Source organism: Phacochoerus africanus, chromosome 1 (genome assembly GCF_016906955.1).
Source record: "Phacochoerus africanus isolate WHEZ1 chromosome 1, ROS_Pafr_v1, whole genome shotgun sequence".
In the NCBI taxonomy this organism is placed as follows: domain Eukaryota; kingdom Metazoa; phylum Chordata; class Mammalia; order Artiodactyla; family Suidae; genus Phacochoerus; species Phacochoerus africanus.
Window position 1 is genome coordinate 228244877 of NC_062544.1, and position 24076 is coordinate 228268952.

General features: G+C 41.7%; 1 protein-coding gene across 1 annotated transcript in view; it reads right to left on the reverse strand.

Moving 5' to 3' along the window:
- Nucleotides 1-218: 218 nt before the first annotated feature.
- The window catches only part of TMPRSS7 (transmembrane serine protease 7), a 32604-nt gene continuing 8746 nt past the window's right edge, over nt 219-24076 (reverse strand). The window contains exons 7-16 of the mRNA XM_047755686.1: nt 22285-22397; nt 18128-18234; nt 14536-14672; nt 12565-12672; nt 9886-9996; nt 9023-9139; nt 7488-7659; nt 5017-5285; nt 3312-3448; nt 219-442 (exon numbers count right to left, since the gene is read on the reverse strand). Of these exons, the coding sequence (XP_047611642.1) occupies nt 272-442; nt 3312-3448; nt 5017-5285; nt 7488-7659; nt 9023-9139; nt 9886-9996; nt 12565-12672; nt 14536-14672; nt 18128-18234; nt 22285-22397 (1442 nt within the window). The 3' untranslated portion in view covers nt 219-271. The remainder of the gene's footprint in view (nt 443-3311; nt 3449-5016; nt 5286-7487; nt 7660-9022; nt 9140-9885; nt 9997-12564; nt 12673-14535; nt 14673-18127; nt 18235-22284; nt 22398-24076) is intronic.

A 24076-nucleotide genomic window follows, 5' to 3' on the forward strand; every position in this document is an offset into this window, starting at 1 on the left:
TCTTATTTCAGAAGGTTGGTTCATGGCATTACTTTAGTTTTCTTCCATTCCTAATTCAGTGGCCCTTTGATGCTTAAGAATCAATACAGCTGTATCCTGGAAGCAATTTTTCATGGAATAAAATGTACTAATCTTTCTTTCAATAAATACCAAATGTATACAATCTGAAATTTCCAGAAGAAAAAATTTGTGTCTCATTTTATTGATAATTACCACATTATTTTAAAAGAATCCATCACATAAAGCACAGTCAAAAATCAAACCTGTACAATTACAAAAGAGAAGGAACGTATTTATGAATCCAGGGAACAAAGTTTGACACCCTTGTGTAAACACCAGGAAAGTTTGGTCTTCCACATCCATGTCCCCAGCTAACAATGCCAGTCAAAATCCATTTTCCATCACTTTTTCTTCGACAAGATAAAGGTCCACCTGAATCACCCTACACAGGAAGATAAAGTAAGTGAACAGTACCTTTGTCCCATGATCATCAATTTTGGCATTGAAATGTCTCATGAATTGTGTTCAGACTTCCACTCTGACAGATTCTTGCTTGGCTAACTACTGTGTGGTTTGGGGAAGTGTCAAGAAATAATCTGAAACTTCTAATATCACTTTAGAATTATCTTCCTGGGAGTTCCCATCGTGGCGCAGTGGTTAACGAATCCGACTAGGAACCATGAGGTTGCGGGTTCGGTCCCTGTCCTTGCTCAGTGGGTTAACAATCCGGCGTTGCCGTGAGCCGTGGTGTAGGTCGCAGACGCGGCTCGGATCCCGCGTTGCTGTGGCTCTGATCCCGCGTTGCTGTGGCTCTGGCTTAGGCCGGCGGCTAGAGCTCCGATTCGACCCCTAGCCTGGGAACCTCCATATGCCGCGGGAGCGGCCCAAGAAATAGCAAAAAGACAAAAAAAAAAAAAAGAATTATCTTCCTATACTCAAAAGGGTGCATTCATCATAAGAAATCTGATTCTTTAGGCCAAGAGTAACATTAGAAGATTCTTGCAGGGGAAACAACTCTCACATATCTCCAAATAAATAACAAACCTCAATAATAGTAGTAACAACAACAACAATAACAAAAATAAGAGCTAATGTTTGTTTAGTGCCGGTATGTGCTAAGCACTGTTTTGGTCATATAATCCTCACAATAGCCTTACAAGGCACAGTGATCTTGGAAGGGCGATTGACCTCTGCTTCTAGGCCATGCAACTTCAGCTATGGCTCATGGCCCAGCCGAAAAAGGAAAAAGAGACCTTGTTTAGTTGGCCAGGTCCAATGACACAACCCCAAGGGTCACTGCCCGATAGGTGTCACAGACAAATCACCCTCACTTGAGAATCCTTTCTGATATCTCAACTCCAAAAGCCAAGGTTGAAATAATTCACTGCTTTTTTTTTTTTTTGGTCTTTTGTCTTTTTAGGGCTACACCTGCAGCAAGCGGCGGTTCTCAGACTAGGGGTCAAATCGGAGCTACAGCTGCCAGCCTATACCAGAGCCACAGCAACGCCAGATCCAAGCCACATCTGTGACCTACACCACAGCTCACGGCAATGCCAGATCCTTATCCCACTGAGCGAGGCCAGGGATTGAACCAGAAACCTCAGATTCGTTTCTGCTGTGCCACAATAGAAACTCCAATAATTCACCATTTAAACAGAATTCCAACAGTGTTTGTTGTTCATATTATAACGTCTGGATTTTTTTATTTCCCTGTTTTGAAGGATAGCTAAATCTGCAGCTCACTGAGAGGCAAAGATAAAAATGTACTCCAAATTTGCCCCGGACTCCCACCTCATAGTTCCAAAGCTGATTAGGTAAATTCTAACTAGTAGAGAGACTGGGGTCTTTTTTTTTTTTCTTGGGGCGGAGGCTGTACTCTCAGCATATGGAAGTTCCTGGGCCAGGGATTGAATCCAAGCCATAGCTACGACCTATACCAGATCCTTTAACCAACTGAGCCGGGCCAAGGATGGAACCCTGGTCTCTGCAGCAACTCGAGCTGTTGCAGTCAGATTCTTGCTTTTGATGTTTGTTTGTTTGTTATAGGGCCGCACCCATGGCATATGGAGGTTCCCAGGCTAGGGGTAGAATCAGAGCTATAGCTACCAGCCTACATCATAGCCACTGCAATGCAGGATCTGAGCCGCATCTGCAACCTACACCACAGCTCAAGACCATGTCAGATCCTTAACTCACTTAGCGAAGCCACGGATTGAGCCGGCATCCTCATGGGATACTAGTCAGGTTTGTTACTGCTGAGCCACGATGGGAACTCCTGAAGTCAGATTTTTAACCCACTGCACCACAGCAGGAACAACTCCTATGAAGTCTAACACAACTTGCGAACCCTGGTGGTTATGTAGAATAGAACTATATATACAGGTCTGCATAACTGACTAGCTGCAGGAAACACCCAAAATATAGTAGTTTTAGTCTTAGAGAGATATGGGCTCGAATCCCAGTTCTACTAGCTGTGTGCTCTTGGATAATTTCCTTATACACTCTGAGACCCAGTTTCCTCATCTGTAAAAATGGGATGAATAAATAACTTCAATTAATTATGTAAAAGACCAAGTACAGTGCTTTCCACAAAATAGGAGCTCAGAAGACAGAAGTCATTATTACAATAAGATGAGCTTTTGTGGAATGGTGGTTAAAGTCATGAAAAGATATGGGAACAGCACCCCTGTGCTCTTTATCTTCTAAATTATCTGTTCGTCTGTTCATTTTTTGGATATATAGACATGTGCATAGATTGGAATCTGAGCCTCATAGAAATGCCCCCCCCCATAGAAATGCTCCCCATTCAACTCTACCACTGTCAGGAGGCCTACCCAAAGGCATACAATTGAGTGTCCCTGTCACCACACTTGCTCCTATTTCCTTTCCCCAGCCTATGCATCAAAATAGTAAGTGAATAAAACACTTGTTACTTTAGAAAATAAATGATCACTGCTGAGGAAATAGGTAGCTATCCTAAAACAGTGTGTGTATAAGTGTGTGTGTGTGTGTGTGTGTGTGTGTGTGTGTGTTGCTTTGTTTTTTAGTTTTTGGTTATAAGAAAATCATGGCAGAATGGTAAATGCTGACCTCATTCTCTGATTGTTGGAGGAAAATACCTGGGGACTAGAAAACCAGTTTATAGATCCAACCACTATTTAACCACCTTTCCCTGATCTTAGACAATCCGGTTATAATTAATATCTCAATTAAGGTAAGCCTCTGCCCTAGTTATTGCCCAGTGTCATGTAGGTTACACATGAAAGCATTTATGGAAAGTACTACATGTTAGGCAAAGTAAGATGACTTACTCTGCAAGCATCTTTCTTGCCTGACATGACACCTGCACAGAGCATCCGTGAAGTGATGATCCCATAGGTGGAAACACAGACGGTTTGGTCAATGAGCTCTACCTCTGCTTGCTGCAAAACAGGGGATCCATTATTGTCTGGAAAACACATAGAAGTAGAAATCATGGTAATGATTACATTTATCTTATTAGGCAATTTATTCATATCATCTCCTTTTCCCCTCATAGCAATTTTTTTAGATAATTCTATGATGATCCCCATTTTTTTTGTGATGAAGAAATGGAGGCCTAGGAGGACAAAGGACTTACCCAACTGCACACGACTAGCATGTAACAGAGCAGGACCCAGACCCAAGGTCTGACTTGATCATCTGAGCCACTGCACCACACTCCTCCACCACGGACCTCCTGCTTTCAGGAGGACTGTAAGTCAGCAAGAGTTATCACCAATGCTTACTGGTCCAGAGGGCCCCTGAAGTGTAACATTATAAATGACATATGGGAGTATCCTGGGAACCATAAAAACACAGCAGTTTGGATATAGCCCTTTCACTTCCTTTTTAACCTGTCTGTTCAAGATGATTCAGAAAAATAAACACACTCATGCTTATAAAGAAAATGCTCCATAAGTAAACTCTTTCCTCTTGTGATATATGATGATGTAATGACAGCCCTGAGCACAGTTCTGACAGGTTATAGGTGTTCCAATAGCTAGCTTCCTTCCTTCAGCAGGTGGTAAATTTCATGACATCAATAAATAAACGTAGACAGGGAGCACTGGAGAAATGGCCCTCAGGCAACCTTCAGAGAATGCCAAAGCAAGGCCAAGAAACGTTTCAAGATTCACAGAAAATGTATCTGTTCTAAGCCCTCAGAAATGCCTGCAAGGGGATCTAGGATGACTAGGCAATCAAGGGAAAGCATTAGCAACAACTTTTGGGATTAGTATTAGATTCTTCTGTGTATTTAGAATCCTGGGCCATAAAAACCTGGCAGCACAGATGTAAGGACTTCCTTTCTATACAGCCTGACCTTGGTGCTTATGAAAAGGATACCCTCTCTGGGTGGAGGAATTATAAAAAAGAATCCCCTCTGGGTGGACCAGTTCTAGGCTGATGTAACCCCCAGGCCTGAATCTGCAGTCTGGGGAGCCAAGGGCAGGCTGGATTTCAGCCCTCACTCCCATCCACTTGGCAAGGTGCCCTTTAGGAGGACATACCTGCATAATCCTCTAGACAGCTGTCTATGGGTTGACACAGTAAGGGGTGTGTGTGTGTGTGTGTGTGTGTGTGTGTGTGTGTGTGTGTGTGTGTGTGTGTGTGTGTGTGTGTATCTTTCTCTTCTTTATGAAAATGAGTCATTTTCCTGGATGAAAGGGAAGCTAAAAATAGGGAGGAATTGCTCATCTGTAACAGAAAACCTAGCAAACCCCTCAGAGTTTGGAAAGGGCCCAAACTCTCTATCCAATCTTGCCTTGCTCATAGACCTTCCCTTAAGAAGTAGGTTTTGCTTCTTTTGGGGGCAAGAGGAGAGCCTCATAAAACAGGAATTATAACTCTCTCCTCCACTCTATCTCTCAGAGTTGTTGGAAGACTTAAATGAGATCAGATATAAAAACCCTCTCCATGAAGCCCAAAGCATTACCTCAACACAAGTTACTATTATCTGGAGAGGAAGGGGACCGCCATTCACTGACACACACACACCTGCTTCGTGCCTTCGCCCCCAGCCGGTCACCCAGCACTTCTCCCCACTGCGCACTTTCTGGCCAGCAGGAGGAATGCATATTGGCTGAATGAGCTGTTTCAAGGTCTCAGGCCAGGCGATGCTGAGCTGTAGCAAGGCGATGTCATAGTCAAAGGTCTGGCTGTTATAGTACTCATGGACCACAATTCTTCTCACAGGGGAGACAAACTTGGCATTCCCCTGCACATACATCCCAAGGTGAGCAGTCCATGGTGTGGGGTCGGACAGCCTGGTACAAAAGGAATAAAGCACAAAGTTAGAGGCTTGAAGAACCAGACATAGTTTGGAAATAGAGATGAGGGTTGTGGAACGGGCCCTATCATAGTCACTGGTTCTGTCCATGGACATGGCAGGAAGCACAATTTCTCTGAGCACCCCTACCCCCCATCTCCTTAGTAATACCAGAGATGAAGTAAGGTGTAGCAGGGCTAGCGAGTAATAGCTATGTTCCAGAAAATTCCCACAATGACAGCCGAAGGACACACTGGTAATTTTCCTGCCGCTGGTATTTCATAACCACGCACAGGACAAGACTGTTAGTAACTGGATTTCATTTGTTACATTCTCCCTATTCATGGTGACAATGGCACTTGATGGAGACAGACGGGGCCAGTAGGACTGTGGCTGGGGATTCTTTTACCAAATTCAAATGATATGAATACCAAGGTAGATTTGAAATTGAAGTGTTCTAAGGAGGACTTTAGTGAAATACCTTCTTGCAAACTACCAGAAGCCTTAAAGATCACTGTTCTGACTATTCACAGGGCTCCACTCCCTATTAGCCCTTTCAGAAGTCTAATCCTACCCCTGGTGGCCTTGCTTGAAGTCACCAAGTCTCTTGTAATCTCCATCTGAAGTTCCTATCTCCCCCAGTGTAGCAGCCTTGCTCTGGGAGGTGAAGAGAATATGGAAGCCTTGGGAGAAAAATAAGGACAAATACCAAAGAGTGGGGCCCCTTATCTGCTTAATTGACATCTCACGGGCAGCACTGGGGACCTGGTGTAGTGAAAAGGCTCACATATTACTCAGCAGTTTCAATGACCAATGGTGGAACAGGACTGTAGCCATTAATGCGAATCCTGTAATTTCTAGGAGAAACAAATACTCTAATTGTGTAAAATCATTGAATTACTCCATTTTTAAAAATGCTGAATAAGAAATGAATGCTATGACTTTGTACCTAAAATCCAAGAGACTCCAAGTAAGGTTACATTTAAGTGAAGTTGTTTTCTGAGCTTTCCTTTCACCCTTAGCTAGGAGGGTATCTGCCTCATAAAAATCCCATTGGAAAAGGCAGACAGACTTCTTCCAACGACAACACCTGAGGACTTTCCATGGTCCCCTTATGTTCTACTGTGATTTATAAGAGGAAATATATATTTGGTCTTCCATTTCTGGCACGAAGCTCCTTAAACCCTTGGAATTCCAAGTTTTGAGAGGAACAAAGGTATCTTTTTATGTTAATGAAGTTACTTGGGACTGCAACTAAGGCTGCAAGCTGGTCACCAGGAGAAATCTGTGATTAGAGGTTAGAACTTCCAGTTCTACCACCTGACCTCTGGGGAGGAAGGTGGGGCTGGAAGTTGAATCCATGACCAGTGACTGATGATTCTGTAATGACGCTTCCATAAAAGTCCAAAAGGACAGAGTTTGGAGAGCTTCCAGTTTTGTGAATATGTGGAGATTCAAATAGAGTGATGCACTTCCATGAAGGCACAGAAGCTCTGCACACTTTCTCATACCTTGTCCTATGCATATCTTCCATTGGACTGTCCCTCAGTTATAATAAACCAGTAATCAAGCAAGTAAAATTTTTCTCTGAGTTCTGTGAGCAGTTCTAACAAATTAATAAAATCCAAGGATGGGGTCCTTGGAACCTCTGCTCTATGGCCAGTCAATCAGAAGTGCAGATGACAACCTGGATCTTTGACTGGCATCTGAATTAGGAGGATGGGGGTCTATCTACCTGGATAGACAAAGTCAGAATTTAGTTGATTTATAGAACACCCAGCTAGTGTCAGATAATTGCTTAGGAGTATGGAATCCTCTCCTCACCACATTGGAAATTGGATGCAAAATCGTTACCTTCACACTCTAAATAGGAAATCCCATACTCTAGTCATTCTTCAATGCCCATTCTCCACACATTCCCATAGAATCCCCTCTGACATGAAAGCCTTATCCTATTTTCTCAGCCAAGTAAAACTCTAGTCATTCTGGATGTTCCTTTGTGTTCCTCTCTTTATAGCAATAATACCTAAAAAGAATGTTTACCATACAATTGGCATAACAAAAGCAAAACAAAACACAAAAGCACCAACTGAATTGATCAAACATCTCCAACAGGGAGCTTCTTCCACACCGTGAGAGCAGATGTGTGGTCTGTGGTCCAAGAATGTGCCCCTTTAGGGTGAGAATTGAGATGCCCCACCTGTTTCCATGGAAACAGTGGGCAGCAGAGAGAAGCCACTCCCTGGAGATGACGGAGGCTCCACAGTAGGCAGATCCAACAAAGTGGAGGCTGACTTGCCATGGCCAGCCTCCTTCCTGGGTGTCGGTGCCCCCGATGATACGGTGAAGAGTGGAGGAACTCCTGCTGCAGCCTTTAGGAGAGGAAGGGTCACATGATTTAAAGCCTGACTTGGAAGAAAAACTGGAAATTCAGTCACATTTTGAGCTGGGTTGAGAACTGACTAACCAGGTAAGCAATTTGAAATTCCCTGCTTATCTAGAGATGCAATATGTGGGTCTGTTTGAAACCAGCACAAACAAACCACTCTTTCCCTCCTGAAAACAGACCTGGACACAGAGTCTCTGCAAGAACACACACGAGGGGAGGAGGGGACCTATTAGGAGAGGTGTACTGATAAGAACAGCAGCCGTGGAGGTTTAGGCTGCTGTTAGGGAAAAAGGGATTAGTTCCAAGTGCAACAGAATTGAGAGTGTCGTTGAAGTTGTGCTGATTTGAGAGAAAGCATGTGGGAGGAAATTTTAAGTCTAAAACAAATGAAAATCTAGCTAAGAAAAACTAGTTATCAGAGCAATTACTTTCCAGTATAAATAGTACTGATAAAGATGTATAATTACCATGCTGCCATATGGCCAATTAGAGACCACACAACGAATAATAACACCTGGCAGATTACAGTTCTCAGGTCATAGCTAAAGAGAGAACCAGCACTTGACATTGACCATAACATAAGGCATAATTAACAAAGTTGCCCATGGCATCCCAGGACCTATTTCTTTTCTCATAGGTATATATATATTTTTTTAATTTAAGAACTAAGCCCTCGATTAGAGTTCCTAGACAGTAAAAGGTCTCAGTATAAACATCTAATGCATGAAGGATTGTTATCAAGAAAGAAGACTGATATATACCAGTATGTAACAGTATGTATACTATTCCATTAGAAATAGCTGTACTGATAAGAACAGTAGCCATGGAGTTCAGGTTGTTAGAGAGGGGAAAAAGGGATTAGTTCCCAAATAAATAAATAAATTAGAAAATTTTTAAAAAAGAAAGAATCCACTCTAGAATTTTTCTTCATTGTCTTTTTATGGCTCCACCCATGACATATGGAGATTCCCAGGCTGGGGGTCAAATCGGAGCTACAGTTGGTGGCCTACGCCACAGCACAGCAATGCTGGATCCGAGTACATCTGCGATTTACACCACAGCTCAGGGCAACACCGGGTCCTTAACCCACTGTTCGAGGCCAAGAATCGAACCTGCATCTCCATGGATGCTAGTCAGATTCTTTTCTGCTGAGCCAGGATGGGAACTCCCACTCTAGAATTTTTAACTCTGAGATTCCATTTCAGATTGAGTTCACCAATGCTTATTTTTCTTCCCTGCTCTGTGGCAACTTCTGCCAGGGGAATTGCACCAAGAAGGGAATGACAATAAGAACAGGTCAACTGAGGAGGAAATACACAGGATTGGAAGGACATGTTTCTACTCACTGCAGCCCTCTTCATCACTTCCATCTGGACAATCCACAGCTCCATCACATCCTGCATTTTGTTTCCTAATGCAAATATCATTGCCACACTTAGAAGTTCTGTGGTTGCATGGAATACCTAAAAAGGAACAAAAGAAGGAAGAGTTTTTCCTGCTCAGAAACAGATTTGAGTGAATGATTTGAACTCTATCCACAAAGGATGGTTTAACCACAGGATTGATACTTGTTGCTCTGGGAAACATGGCAGAGGCAAATGAAGCAACCCCACAAAGTCCCGTTCCTGCATCTCAGCAGAGCCACAGAAAGGCAAGTGGGCACATCTGTTGAGAATGTATCCAACAGCCTCTCCTTTCTTCCACCACAGGCAAGATTCAAAGCAGGTAGCCAGATCAGTGGCTGAAGCCATGACCTCTTTGCCATTACTTTGTCTTGTTCTCCAAGAATTTTCTTTAGCAAAAATCAACACCATACTCAATCCTTGTACACCATTTGGGGGTACAAAACGGACAGATTTTGTGAATTACAGCACATTTGTTCACAATTCCAGCAGTGCATGTTTCTGCAGGAGCTAGACTAGAACATACCCCATCAGATAATCCCTCTATATCAGGTCCCAGCATCCTTCAGTCATGAAAGCATTAAAAGCAAGTAAGCAAGGAAAATCTTCACACACTCATACACACACACACACACACACACACTGTCCATCCCAGTTACAGTGATCAATTCTTCCATCCTGGGACCTGGGATTTTCAGTGGGAAAACCGGAACAAGGTAACAGCCCTGAACCAACAGAGGTGTTTCGATTTTGTCTTGGAAGAATCTGATAGGAAGAAGAGCAGAGGACAGAGGGCTCCTCCTCACTCTGAGTGCAGTTCTGCTCATCCTGGCCATCCTCACAGTCCCTGAAGCCGTCGCAGACCAGAGGGCCGTGCTGCCTGAAGGAGCTGACATTGCAGGCGGGTTTAAGAGTCACTGGAAGGAGAACAGGCAGAAAGCTGGTGAGTCTGAGACATCAGTGGGACTTTCTGATGACCAGCAGTGCTCCAAAAGGTGCGAATGGTTAAGATGGCTTAAATAAAACAAAAAAAAATAAACGTTTCCTCAAAACAGCCACCTCCTTGAGGAAAAGCAGACTTTTAAACCTTGATGTGATTCCTAGCACTTTGAATTTCCCACTTTTACGCACTTTTATGCACACTTTTGCTGTGCGTAAATATATTAAACTCCAGCGGTTTATTTATTTAATTACAGCTAAATGCATCATAAGATTTCAAGGAAAATAAAAATCATAAGCTGTTATCTAAACAGAATTTTTCTGCCTTCCTAAACGAAGTGGGAGTGTCCTGAGATTAAGGATTTTGTTATTCATTTCTATACTTCAAGCTGCTGATCAAATAGTAGGTTCACTAAACGTTTGTTGAATAGATTAATGAATGTGAGATCTAACAAAACAACAGACTCAGAGTCTATTGGTAAGGAAAACATCCTTTAAAAGTATTATTATTATTATTATTTTGCTTTTTGGGGCTGCCCCCACAGCACATGGAAGTTCCCAGGCTAGGGGTCGAATTGGAGCTGCAGCTACATAGGCCTACACCACAGCCGTAGCAATGCCAGATCCCATCCACAACTGCAGCCAACACCACAGGTCACAGCAACACCAGATCCTTGACCCATTGAGCAAGGTCAGGGATCAAACTTGCATCCTTATGGGTAGTAGTCAAGTTTGTAACCAGCTAAGCCGCACACAGGAGCTCCCTTTACAAATTTTTTTAACCTGAAACATCCATTTCCCCAGTTAGGAGGTACCAGAGTAAATCTATTACAGTGTTTCTTCTTTGGAATATTTTCATGAATTGCCTTTACACCAGTGTCAGGCACATATATTAACAAACACTTTTACACAATATGATTCCTTTGGTTTTTGGTGTTTTTGAAAAGTTATCTTTTCTTTTTTTTCACCTGCTCCTATTTTTTCAGAGGGATGTCTTGTGAGAAGCAGGGGGGAAGGACACTGCTGCCCTGACATCACTCGTTAAGCTTCTAAGAGTCCTAGTTGACTCCTAGAGAAGAGCTCCCAAAATGGCATGATAAGAAATACTTACCAAAAAACACTCCTTGTTATAAAGGAACTTAATCACTTTTGTATGGAGCATCACAGTATGGAACCATATAATGTAAAAAACCAAAGCAACCCCAGTCACTAAATAATGGTATTTGTCTTCTGATGAAATTTTAAAAACCTATAGATTTAAAAGGTCAATGAAACATAAATTAAAAAGTCACAGGTTATTTTTCACGAATATATTTTTTTTTCAGTGAGTTAAACTAACTGCAATATTTCTCCAGAAACAAGGAAAAGATTAAATAGCTTCCCTATTGCAATTGTATTGGAATTAAACTGGATCTTTAGGAGAAAGTGTTGCCAATTGTGTCATACGGTCCAGTGAACAATTTTCTCCTTGTTCTTTCCCTTGGAGATAGATTCAAGACTTATGTGCAAATAGGAAAAAACCAAACCAGAGATACCCTGCCCAAAATAGGAATATACCCAATACTCCACCCCTTAGTCATTACCAAAGTGATGTTGATGCAACTGCACAGGTTGAAAAAAATTGTTTTATTCACAACACCTGTGCTCCATACATGAGTATCCTGAAAGAGTTAAACTTCTCTGCAGATTCTAAACATCTCTCTAGAGGAAAGATCTGCGCCTTAAAACAGGATTGTCAGGAGTTCCCGTCATGGCTCAAGGGAAACGAACCTGACTACTATCCATGAGGATGCAGGTTCAATCCCTGGCCTTGCTCATTGGGTTGAGGATCCAGTGTTGCTGTGAGCTGTGGTGTAGGTTGCAGATGATGCTCAGATCCTGCAGTTGCTGTGGCAGTGGTGTAGGCTGGCGGCTGTAGCTCTGATTTGACCCCTAGCCTGGGAACCTCCATGTGCCGCAGGTACAGCCCTAAAAACACACACACTCACACACAAAAAAAAACAGGATTGTCAATTATTAGCCACAGATCCTCACTCCCTATGACAGTATTATGCACCCCACCCTTGCCATGGCCCCAAAGTGTGCAGAATAAATTTCCCTGCCCCTGGACTATGCCATAGCTATTTGACTGATGGAATATGACACAAGCGAAGGCATGCCAGCTCCAAGCCCAGGACTTAAGAGAAACCTTGTATTTTTGGTCACCCCTCCTTTGCTTCTGCCACTGCCGTGACCAGCACACTAGCTCAATGAGGAAGAAAACCATAAGCAGCAGACTTGACCCCAACCCCAGAAGAACCAAGCTCAGGAGGACCCACAGCTTAAAGCAGTGCCACTCAGCTGAGCTCAGCCTACATCAGTCACATCTCAGTCACATCTGGACCCAGATGATAATAATAACTATCGTAAGCTACTAACTTTGGGGACCGTTTGTTATGTGGCCATAGATAATAGCTACAAAGACCCAGGATATGTATCAGTGACAACAACAGTCCTCGTAAGCTATTTGTTCTTAAGAAAGTCATAGTAAAAGCTTGAATACCTACCACAGAAAAGCTCATCACTTTCGTCAAAGCAATTATTCACTCCATCACAGCGCTGGGCCTGAGGGACACACAAACCGGAGGAGCATCTAAAAGATCCAACAGGACAGGCTAGAGACAACAAAAAAATAGGAAATCGTGTGTGGGTCCCTAAAAGTCACCAGACCATATTAACAAAGAAATGTGCGTTGTTAAGTGACTGAGTGGCAATGTAGCAGTAGTGATTACACAGTTCCTCCATCACAGCAAAGTTATAGTTGGTCATGGAAACACCAAAATGGAGAATTTAAGAGAGCAAAGAAAGCAAACTAATCCACCAGAAGCTCTGAGTCGACAGTGCATGCAGGTCCTATGTAACAGTCAAACTCCTACAGCTCCATCCTTGAATCAGCAACTCAGCTTTACCACGGACTTGAAGAAAGAGAAAGCTGTAAGAGGCCTTCAAGTCCAGGATGCTCAGGGTACAGTCTTTAGACTCCCTGGGGAAGTACCAATGGCCTTCTGATGTCCCTGAATCCTCCATGATCAGATGCATTATTCTGAATGGTCTGTGGCTTAATTACATTTTCAAGTGATCTCTGTCCCAAAATGTTTTAGTAACCACTGATCTTAGAAAGTTCGACACAGAGAGATTCGTGACTGGCTTCAAAACTCAGGACTCCTGCCTCCTACCTCGCAGGACACTTCAACCAGGCTACTCATCAAAGATTCATTCCCTGCCCGGCCTGGAAGTATTAATTGTGGGCTTATGGCTAAACATGATAGAAATAATAAGTCTGTTCTCTCTTCGATGGTCTGAATATTTGTGTCCCCCACCCTCTCCAAATTCATGTGTTGAAATCCTAAGTCCCAGGGTGATGGTAGGAGGAGGTGGAGCTTTGGGGAGCTGATCAGTGATGAAAGCAGAGCCCTCATGAATGGGATGAGTGCCTTTATCAAAGAGGCCCCAGAGAGCACCCTCCCCACTTCCACCAATACAATGAGAAGTCTGAGACCAAAAGAGGGTCCTCACCTAACCATGCTAACACCCTGACCGTGGACTTCCAGCTTCTACAACTATGGAAATAAATGTCTGTTCTTGACAAGATACCTCATCTGTGCTTTGTGTAAAACAAAAGAGAGAGTGCAGGGTCAGACCAGCCACTATCTCAGAGGCACACAGTGGAGAGCGTGAATCCCTAGGAAATAGTCATGGTTCGGTGGGGGCGGGGGGGGGAAGCAAAAATAAGACAGCTTACTATGTACATGTATCCTCACTAGAAATTATAATATTATGAATCCAGAAATAGGTATATTGGGACTGGCAAAGAAAGAAGGGTCTAAATGAACTTTCTCTCAAGTTTTGTCCTCATGGATTCCTAAGTAACCCTTACATTTCCCCTTTTAGGATGGGTTGAGAATTTCCCGAATCAATATCTGCTCTCTCCAGCACTAATGACTTTCCTCTGAAATTGCCTTTTCTGCTGACCACTTCCTGGCCTCTGCTCCAGCAGTCCTCATGTGAAGTTCAACATTCTAAGGGCTGATATCTGAACCCTCCTTGAATGACCAGCTCTCTCTATACATCAAAGGCCACACCGGGTCACAACTGTTTCCTTCCACCCACCAAACTTTGATGTAATGCCTCATATTTACAAAGAATTACAGCTAGCAAGAAGAACTACAAATCAAGACATGGGCTTGTCCTTTATTTCAGGAATAATGTCAGAAACCATTTTTCAGCTGTAACAAACGACTGTATTATTTGTTCTATAATTTAAACATCAGCAGAATAAGTATGTAATTCTATGTATTATCATGTATTTTGTTTATATTATATATTTATTCATATACTGTTATAAAAATATGCTATTCAATAGCAGAAGTAAAGGATCAGTTTTCTTTCATTCCCTAAATTCTCAAAATTTAGTTATAAAGTGTTTGCCTCCTTTTAAGCCTTCATTAAGGTTTTCTAAGGAACTGATCCCAGCTTACGTTGACTGATGTTGTAACTGCCATATTCCACCAAAAGTGGCTTGTCCGAAAGCCTTGAGCTGCACTGAAGCTGAATGTGAACGAGGGGGCTGGGCACTCGGAAAATCGTCTGGTGATCCACGTAGGAGCCACAGTACCTGAGGAGCAAGGGTCAGGGACACACAGCATGAGGGTCTCTTGACTGCATTCCTACTGACAGTGAATTCACTGATGCTTGAGTTATTTGAGCTTCTCGAACGAAGATGTTTATGGTAGAGCTGATGATAGTTATCCATCCTGTGCCAAGTGACTGCAATTGTGTCACTCAATTTTCTCCTTTGCTAAATAAAACAACAGCAATACTATTGATGATCTTGCCTGTTGCTTCCCTCACTAAGACTTTTTTTTTTTTTTTAGGGCCACACCCAAGGCATATGAAAGTTCCCAGACTAGGAGTTGAATTGGAGCTACAGTTGGCAGCCTACTCCATAGCAACTCGGAATCCAAGCCACATCTTTGACCTACACCACAGCTCAGGGCAATGCCGGATCCTTAACCCCCAGAGTGAGGCCAGGGATCAAACCCACATCCTCATGGATCCTAGTCAGATTCATTAACTGCTGAGCCACGAAGGGAACTCCCCCTCCTCACTAATACTTGTCATCAAACGAAATGCATGTTTAATTCCTCTAGTGCTCTTGCTTCTTTCAGCATAAGTAAATGCCCAACAAAAAGAGTTGCCTGCTTTGGCCACAAAACTCTCTGTAGGGCAGAGTGGAAATCATGAACTCAGGCTGAAAATAGGCGAAGGCTCCCAGCAACACTTAAAGCAAAAGACAACACAATTTCAATCTAAACTGAAATCTGATGTGCACTTCGGGGCTTGTCCTTGGCAAAGTTTCAAAGTAGTGATGTCTACAAATATTCCCCTTCCTTGATTTTTCTTACCTCTCACTTCTAGGAGAAAATGTCCCTCCTACTAGCAAATCTTACATGAGCACTTTGGTTAGTGGAATATGGTGTATGATTACTCATTTATGCTTCTGCCCTGTGTGGTCGAGGCCAGGCGAAACAGGCAAGTTCTCAAGGGAAAGAGTAGATGGCAGGCTGGAGGGGTGATGTCCTCCACTGACCTGTGGATGCCAATCACTCCAGGCCCCCAAAGCATTTGGGAACCACACATGTTCCATAGATCATTGGGAGGAACACAGGGGTAATCTCTAATTTTAAGGTTCAAAGCATTCGTGTCTATTTTAGGAAGAATCTTTAGCAACTGGCTGAAGTTCAGGACTTGATGGGCAGACAGACCCGCTCCTAGGATATGAGGAAGAGATAGCAGCTGCAGGTGGCCACCTGGCTAAGTGGGAAGCAGCATCTGAGAGGCACCTGAAAGCTGAGACAAGCTTTGGGGGCCAGAGACCATTCTCGTTGGTCATCTTGGGATCAGAATCCTGCATTCTAAAAACATGATTGTTATCTGTGTCTCATAGTGATTTTATTCAAGTTTTCCATTAACATTTACTAGTGTTTTCTTGCAAAGATGAGCCTCATTTGGATGTTGAGGAGGAGTCAAGAGGAAAGGGATTTGTTTTTTCCTTTTTTCTTTTTTTTTTTTGGTGGCGCCCACTGCATGAGCTTCCGGGAATTGAACCCTAGCCATGGAAGTGACCTGAGCTGCTGCAGTGACAACACACACTGGATCTTTAACCTGCTTTGCCACAAGGGACCTCCCAGGAAAGGGATCTTTGAAACCATGAGTGAGCTGGAGTTTACAGGGACACAGTGTGTAATGGGTCATAGTGGTGGTTTATGGAGCGAAAATAAAACAAAGTGAGAGATTAGAGAAACCAGAAAGTGTTGGTGTACATAGACAGACATGTGGCAGGTAAGAAAACTAAGACGTAAAGAGATGAAGTTATTTGTTAAAAGCTCAAATAGCAAATAAATAGAGCCCACCTGATACTAAACCCTAGCACTGCTACAGGACAAATAGCCTTCCCCTCAGGAATGTTGCCATACAAAACATTTTCAGGAAGGCTGTTCATTTCTTCAGGTTTGTGTACTGCATTCTCCTTGCCCTAAACGCTCACACTCCACCCCTCTGTTCTCTGATTCCGGATCACTAAGCTTCCCACGTTAGCATTACTTTTTCTTCCTTCTGCATTACAGATCCAATGCCTTTAGGCTAACTTACCAAAGAGGTGTCAGAAATTAGTTCAATTAGAGCCTTTCTGATGAAAAGGACTGATAATGGGAAGGGTTGGCATTTTAAATTCCAAGGGTAAAAGCAGCATCAAAAGAATCTGAAAGGATTTCAGACAACCCACAAGACAAAGTGAAAAGCTGGCAACTTCAGATAAAATATTCAGGGCAGAAAGTTTTCCCAGTATTTGTAGGAGGAATCTGTGTTCACGTTTTTGGCAGCAGTGCATTGTGGGTGGTAGGGGTTGTTACTTGGCGGGGGGGGGGGGGGGTGAAATATATTTCATTTTCAAAGTACCACTTTATTTGGAGCATATAAGCTTACCAAAGATTTAAAAAGATTTGTTTTCTGGACCTCTAATTAAATACCAAAATGCAATATCTTTAAAGCTTTGGTGCACATTTCATAGTATTTACGCATCTAAAGCAATTTTATTAATCATATTAATAATGGCTAATATTTTTTGGTGTGTGGTATCATTTAATTGAATGTTTATCAAAAAAAAATCCCACCTTATTACCTCATTTTACAGACTGATGATCAACAGAGTTAAATAATTTATCCTAGTTAATGTAGCTACTCAATAACAACTTGAACCCAGGTCTTCTGCCTCCTACATAATAGACCCTTGATTCAAAAATATTCCCAAAAGGAGTACAGGATTCAAGAATGTCTTAAATCAGGTAGAATCTCTTCCAATGAAAATAGGATCAAAGGCTATTTAGCAAGTCATCTAAGAGTCTGAAAGAAATGAAAGAAAGTTGTTCAGGAAAATCCTTAGAAAGGAATGGTTTCACTTCTGGAATAACAATGAGCGAAGAATTAGCAGACAAATTCCTCAAGCCAACTTCACAAGGATGCTTAAGGTAAACTGAGAAGCTGTTCTGCAAAGACAGGGCATCCTGTATTTTTTTCATATAAGACCTATTACAACTTTAGAAGCAAATAAACAATAACAACTAAAAAAGGAATGAATGGAGAGAGTAAGGACCTTCTAGGTCAGCTCAGGAAACCCAGGCACCTAGATTTCTCTCAGCTCCTTTCTCATCTGCCTCAACCCCTGTCCCAGCCCCAGGGTCAGCCAGGCCAGCTGGGTCTCTCCCACTGCACAGAACTGACTAATGGTTTCTGTTTATTTTCCTCCATGGCTGCAATGGTTTGTCGGCCAATGATTTTTGTAAAATACAGTGTGCACATCCAGAGCCCAGCAGCACAGAGCAATGGTGGAGCAAGGGCTTGAGAGCTATAAGGATGTGAATTCTGGCTTAATCTATGATCTCAAGAAAGTTATTTAACTCCTGTATTCCTGGATTCCCCTGTCTGTATATAGTAAAGTGCAAACCATGGGGGAAAGGAATGCCCCAGAGGCAAGGCTTTTCATTCGATTCTTCACATAGAGAAATCACTTACATGTGCTCATTAATTTCCCACCATCCATGGTCACAGCCTTTCACACTCTTCTTGGTTATTGAATAGTTATGGAATTTCAGTGCTATACCAAAAGTTGGTAGGGGAGTCTGTGGACAACAAAGTAAAAGAAAAAAAAAGGGGTTAATTGAAGAACATGTTTCAGACTGATTTTGTGCCTCAGAACTCATTCCCTGAGCTTGCTGTTTTAAGCACATTTTATTCTTTGTACCCTCTGGCCCTAGGGGAGGTAGACGAGTTCCCCAGAACAAACTGACCTGAGGAGGAGAGCCTGACAGAGAGGAAATCAAGCCACCCAGTGCTCAAAGGGCAGCTGTGAGGCCCCAGTGTGATGAGCTGGGTGGCATGGGGCACATTAGCTCACCTCTAGGTCTCAGTTTCCTGCTAATAAATGAGCTTAACTTTGCAAACACCCACTTGCTAATGAGTGTACACACTTTCCTCCTTGGATGACAATAATGACAGAGCTTGTTTAAAGCTTAAGATCTATTCTGATTCTTTAGATAAAGGAGGAATGAATCAGCATCCTTTTCATATTAAACCTTGGTATTCCAGAAAACAGGACTGAGTCATCCCTGCATCTTCTCTGAAGAGATCAAACAAGAGAAGCAGCTACCTATTTGATACACGCACAAGTGAGCACACACGCACGGATGCATGCACGCACGCAAGCACGCACACACGCACGCACACACACACTCACACACAATGCAACTGACCTTGTTATGACATCACATGACATGCACACACATCGCATATGATATGCTACAATTCAGTTTTAATTTTCACTTTGATCCAGGAATTGTTTAAGGGAAAATTCTTATATTTCTAGGGAGCAGAATTGTGGTTCACCTATTTTCCAGTTCTTAAATTCTGAGTTATATAAGAGATTATTTATTACAGTATAGTTTCTAGTTTTTTAGTTTATTAAGGATTTCGTTGTGATCAAATTTATGAATGCTCGGAGGTCATTTTTTTTTAAAAAAGGTAATTTCTGTTTATATCTCTATTACCAAGCTCATTATTTGTATGGTTTAATATTCTTCCTGGCCTTATTTATTGTCCCCCATTGTCTCTGCTATGAGCCAAGAGAAAGAAAAATGTCTTATTGAAGGACTGTCCATTTCTCTTTGTATTTCCTATAGATTTTGACTTATGAGTATTAGTGTATATTTCCTATAGATTTGGTTTATGAATGTCCTTTGGTGCATAAATAATTGTCGTAATTAGATTCTTATGTGAATTGCCCTCTTTATCAGAGTAGATTGCTTTCATTTTCTCGCTGAATGCCCTGATTTCAGCATTTCCTTGAGTTAAGGTTGTGATCCCTGCTTTCTTTTTGTTTGCATTTGCGTCGTATAATATTGCTGATTCTTTTATTTTTCAGCTTTATTAAATCACTTTTTAAATTCATTTTGAAAACAACATACAGTTAAGTATTAGGTAATACTTTGTGATTCAATCCTACTATCTTTTTCCTTTAATAGGTGAATTTTGCCCATGGACTTCTATTGCTCCTATAGAGACTTGATTTTTCAGTTACGTCATATTTTTATGTTACAATTTCTTTGTAGTGTGGTCTGCTTCTTTCTAATGTGTGTCTAAGCATAGTAGCCCTCCCTACCTTTTTTTTTTTTTTTTGTCTTTTGTCTTTTTAGGCCCACACCTGCAGCATATGGAGGTTCCCAGGTGAGGGGTCAAATTGGAGCTACAGCTGCCAGCCTACACCACAGCCACAGCAAAGCGGGATCCAAGCCTCATCTTCAACCTTCCCCACAGCCCGTGGGAATGCCGGATCCTTAACCCACTGACCAAGGCCAGGGATTGAACCCGTGTCCTCATGGATGCTAGTCAGGTTCATTAACCACTGAGTGACGATAGGAATTCCAGTCCTCCCTATCTTTGAGAGGCAATGGATTGGGCACTTTATGACTGTCATTTAAGCATCATCACAACACAGTTAGGCAGGAAGTATGATTCCCATCTAATAGAAGAAGAAACCAAGGCTAACCAAAGACAGGCAACTCTCCCAAGGTCAGGAAACACAGACCAGAGACTCAAACCAGTCCTGCATTTGTCTGAAGGCCTCCCTTTTCTCAGTGCTCCCCAAAGACTCATGTTGGAAACTCAAAAGGAATAGGATTTTCTTTTGCTGACCATAAGACTCACAAGGCTCATGAGAATACATACCACATTTTTTTCAGCTCTTGCCATCTGGTAATTTCTTCACATTAAACAAAAAAAAATAGATGCAAACCGAAGGACAGTAAATATTTTTAAGGAATCAATTAAATTTTGTAGCTTAAGAACATGTTTCAATGCAATCCTCCACCAAGAAACTTGCTTAGCATTTTCACTGAGTTCCACAGCATCAAAACAAAATGGATTTATATGCACCTTGACCCCCGCCAAGCACAAAGCCAATCCTCAGCAAAAGGAACACTTCTAACATTCAAGCCCTAGCGAAACAGAAAGTTTCTGACATGCTTATTTACACCTTGACCAAAATTTAATCACAGCAACATTTAGGGATTTTCCTTTTAAGTCTTTAGGGTTACCATGGAAGTAAGATTTATTTTATCTCAAAGCAATTCAAACATTTGACAGAGCCTCTGGGAACAGAGCCTTTCTTGTTCTAGATATTATAAAGAAGATAACTTTGCTTATTGGGAGTTTTGTTGTTGTTGTTTTTGTTGTTTGGGAGAGATTTAAGAGACAGAGATTTGATGTCTTTTCCTCCTCTTTCCCTAAATCCTCTTTTCCTCTCTCCCAGCCACTCTACCCAGCCTTCAGACTTGCTAGCCACCTGAGGCTCTGTCTTTCTGCTACCCTGAGGCAGATCAAGAATCAGGCAGTGATCGAGGGTCCAGCACCCTTATGACTTAATTATGTTTTAAATGTTTGTGATGATAAAAAATAATTTGAGGATACAAGCCATCAGAACGTGGACACCAAGTACAGACTTGGGCATATAAAATTATTTCACTATTTAATTATTATGACTGTGCACACATCCTACATGCAGCAGGTAGGCTCCGGCTTCAGGACTCTTACTTCAGCTGTTCCCTTTGCCTGCAACACTCTGACCCCCTGCCCACACAAGGTAAGTTCCCTCAGGTCTCCAGGTTCCCCTCTGAGCGAGGACTTCCCTAACCAAACGCCTGATTTCCTACCCTTCACACCCCCACCGTCGCTCAGCTTTAGAGCCCCTGCCCTGCTTCATTCTCCATAGCATTGTACCATCATGGAACACACTGGATATATTTACCCATTTGTTTGTCACCTGTCTTCCCTGACTTGGCAGTAAGTTCCATGAAAGCAGAGCTTCTGTGTGTGTGTATGTGTGTGTGTGTGAGAGAGAGAGAGAGAGAGAGAGAGAGACAGAAAGAGAGAGAAAGAGAGAGAGAGAGATCTCATGGACCCCAGTGTCCAGAATACTGCCTGACACATGGTAGGCACTTAATAATAACATACTGAATAAATACAAACTAGATACTGCTTGCAGCTTTCATCTAACTGCTATGGCTCACAAAAATGATTTCATACATACATGCTGCAAGTGCAAAGGTGACAGCTTGCCATATCACCTTCCACATTACCTTACAGTTGGAGGAAGGAAAATAGGTTACAGACTGAGATTTTGAAAACCAACCAAACAAACAAAACCCAGGAACTCCCTGTCTTGCACCAGAGGTAGACATATGCATTTCATATAAATTTACACTCTGATTTGCTTATACAACTGCAACATATGTTGCCTAAGTCAACTTATTCTTTCTTTATTATTCTGGTTTTCATGCCAATGAAATAATTAAAGCTAATAAATGAGCTCTACCACAATAAAATAAATTGATTGATCCTATAACAATATCTTTGTGTCTTTAATAAAAGCAAACAAGATAATAAACCAGAAAAATAAGACTTAGTCTACAAAAAGCAGTTAATTTGTGGGTGGATGGTTGCAATTACAACAATTTCTTTCATGTTCTGGATAATATATCTTCATATAGTTTAAATATTATAGAATTAACTAATATTATTTTTGTAACTTAAAAATAAGTATAATTAAATTCAAAGATAAATTGCTGCTAAAAATAGAATAACAATATTTTTCTAAAATAGTGGAAAAATGAGGCTACCTGAAATTTCCAGGTGCACTTGCATTTTGGAGGATAGTAGCTTGGGTAATATGGACTTGAAATTTTCCCTTCAAAGCCAGTGATTTCTTTGACCAACAGTGTGTTTTCACATTCTGAAAAAAATATCCAGTAACACACAATGATTTGCAGTTGTGAGGTTATGGGAAATACATTGCATACATTCCTTTATAAATGCACACTTCTTTGAAAATAAGCTTATATATTTTTTGAGATTTAAACAATTTTTAAATAAATAGTACCTGTAGATGTATAGCTAAAATACTTGTTCCAAGTCGATATTTGTTTTCAAATAATTTATTTTGGTTACAGATCCATAGGGTGCTATTACTTTCTTTAAAAACATGGTTTAAATATTTTTCCCTCCAGTTTTATTGAGATAGAAATGACAAACGGCAGCATAAATATATTTTTTAAGGAGTTCCCATTGTGGTTCAGCAGGTTGCAAACCCAAATAGTATCTATGAGGGTGAGAGTTCGATCTCTGGCCTTGCTCAGTGGGCTAAGTATCTGGTGTTGCAGCGGCGGCGGTGGCGGCTCAGATCCTGCATTGCTGTGGCTGTGACTTAGACAAGCAATTTGACCCCTAGCCCAGGAACTTCCACATGCTGCAAGTGCAGCCCTAAAAAGCAAAAAAAAAAAAAAAAAAAAAAAAAGGAAAGCTTCTGAGTTAATTTTTGTTCAAATTACTGTGTATTTGTTGATCAAGAAATAGATCCACATTATAAAACATGTTGTCTGTTTAAATAAGGCAATCGACAACCTAAATGTCTATTCTTACTGATACAGTGATCCTTCTACTAGACTATAAGCTGCCTGAGAGTACTGATTTTATCACTGCTTTTTTTTTTTTTTGCCTTTTTCTGCAGCATATGGAGGTTCCCAAGCTAGGGGTCTAAGTGGAGCTGTAGCTGCCAGCCTGCACCACAGCCACAGCAACGCCGAATCCTTAATCCACTGAGCAAGGCCAGGGATCGAATCTGAAACCTCATGGTTCCTAGTCAGATTCATTAACCACTGTGCCACGACGGGAACTCCTATCACTGCTATTTTCGTTCACTGCTGTTTTCCTAGCACCTAGAGTCATTTCTGGCATACAACAGAAATTCAATAAATACTTTTGAGTGAATAGACAATTTCTACTGTAATATTTCTGTTATAATTCTATTTTTAACCTTTGCAGTTAAGAGAGAATTTTTCAACACCACAATATCTCAAATATCTAGTTCAATTTTGTTCACTAAATCAATTTTACATTGGGTTTTGTAATAGTTTGACAGAGAAAACCTATCAAAATGGGCTGCTACCCTAAAATAATGATGAACCTATAGCTCTCACCATCTACTTAAGCCAAATTCTGTTCCCTCCTCACTCCCAACTCCCATTCTGATCCCTCAGCTTTGTTGATGTTCATAAAAACTTTACCAAGACATGACCTGTAAGATCTGACCAGTTTCCAAGGTAACAAATATTACAAAAACACTGCATTTTCAGTGAAAGCTCTTTTCATTCTGCTTTGTTTGACTGTGTCAACTCAAAAAGAGAAGAACAAAAGAAGGTCACCTTTGCTCACTAGAAACACCCATTATATCCTTTGGGTTTTGCATCTCAAGCATCTTCCAAGCTGGCACTCAAGGGTATTACTATAAATGAGGATTCAAGAAAAAGAGTCCAGTGTGCTCTTTACTGAGCTACTGCAGCTCCAAACCACCTCTCTCTTCTCTGTTCTGCATGGCTAGGCTGGGACTCTGCAAAACCCCTGATAGGCTCCGCT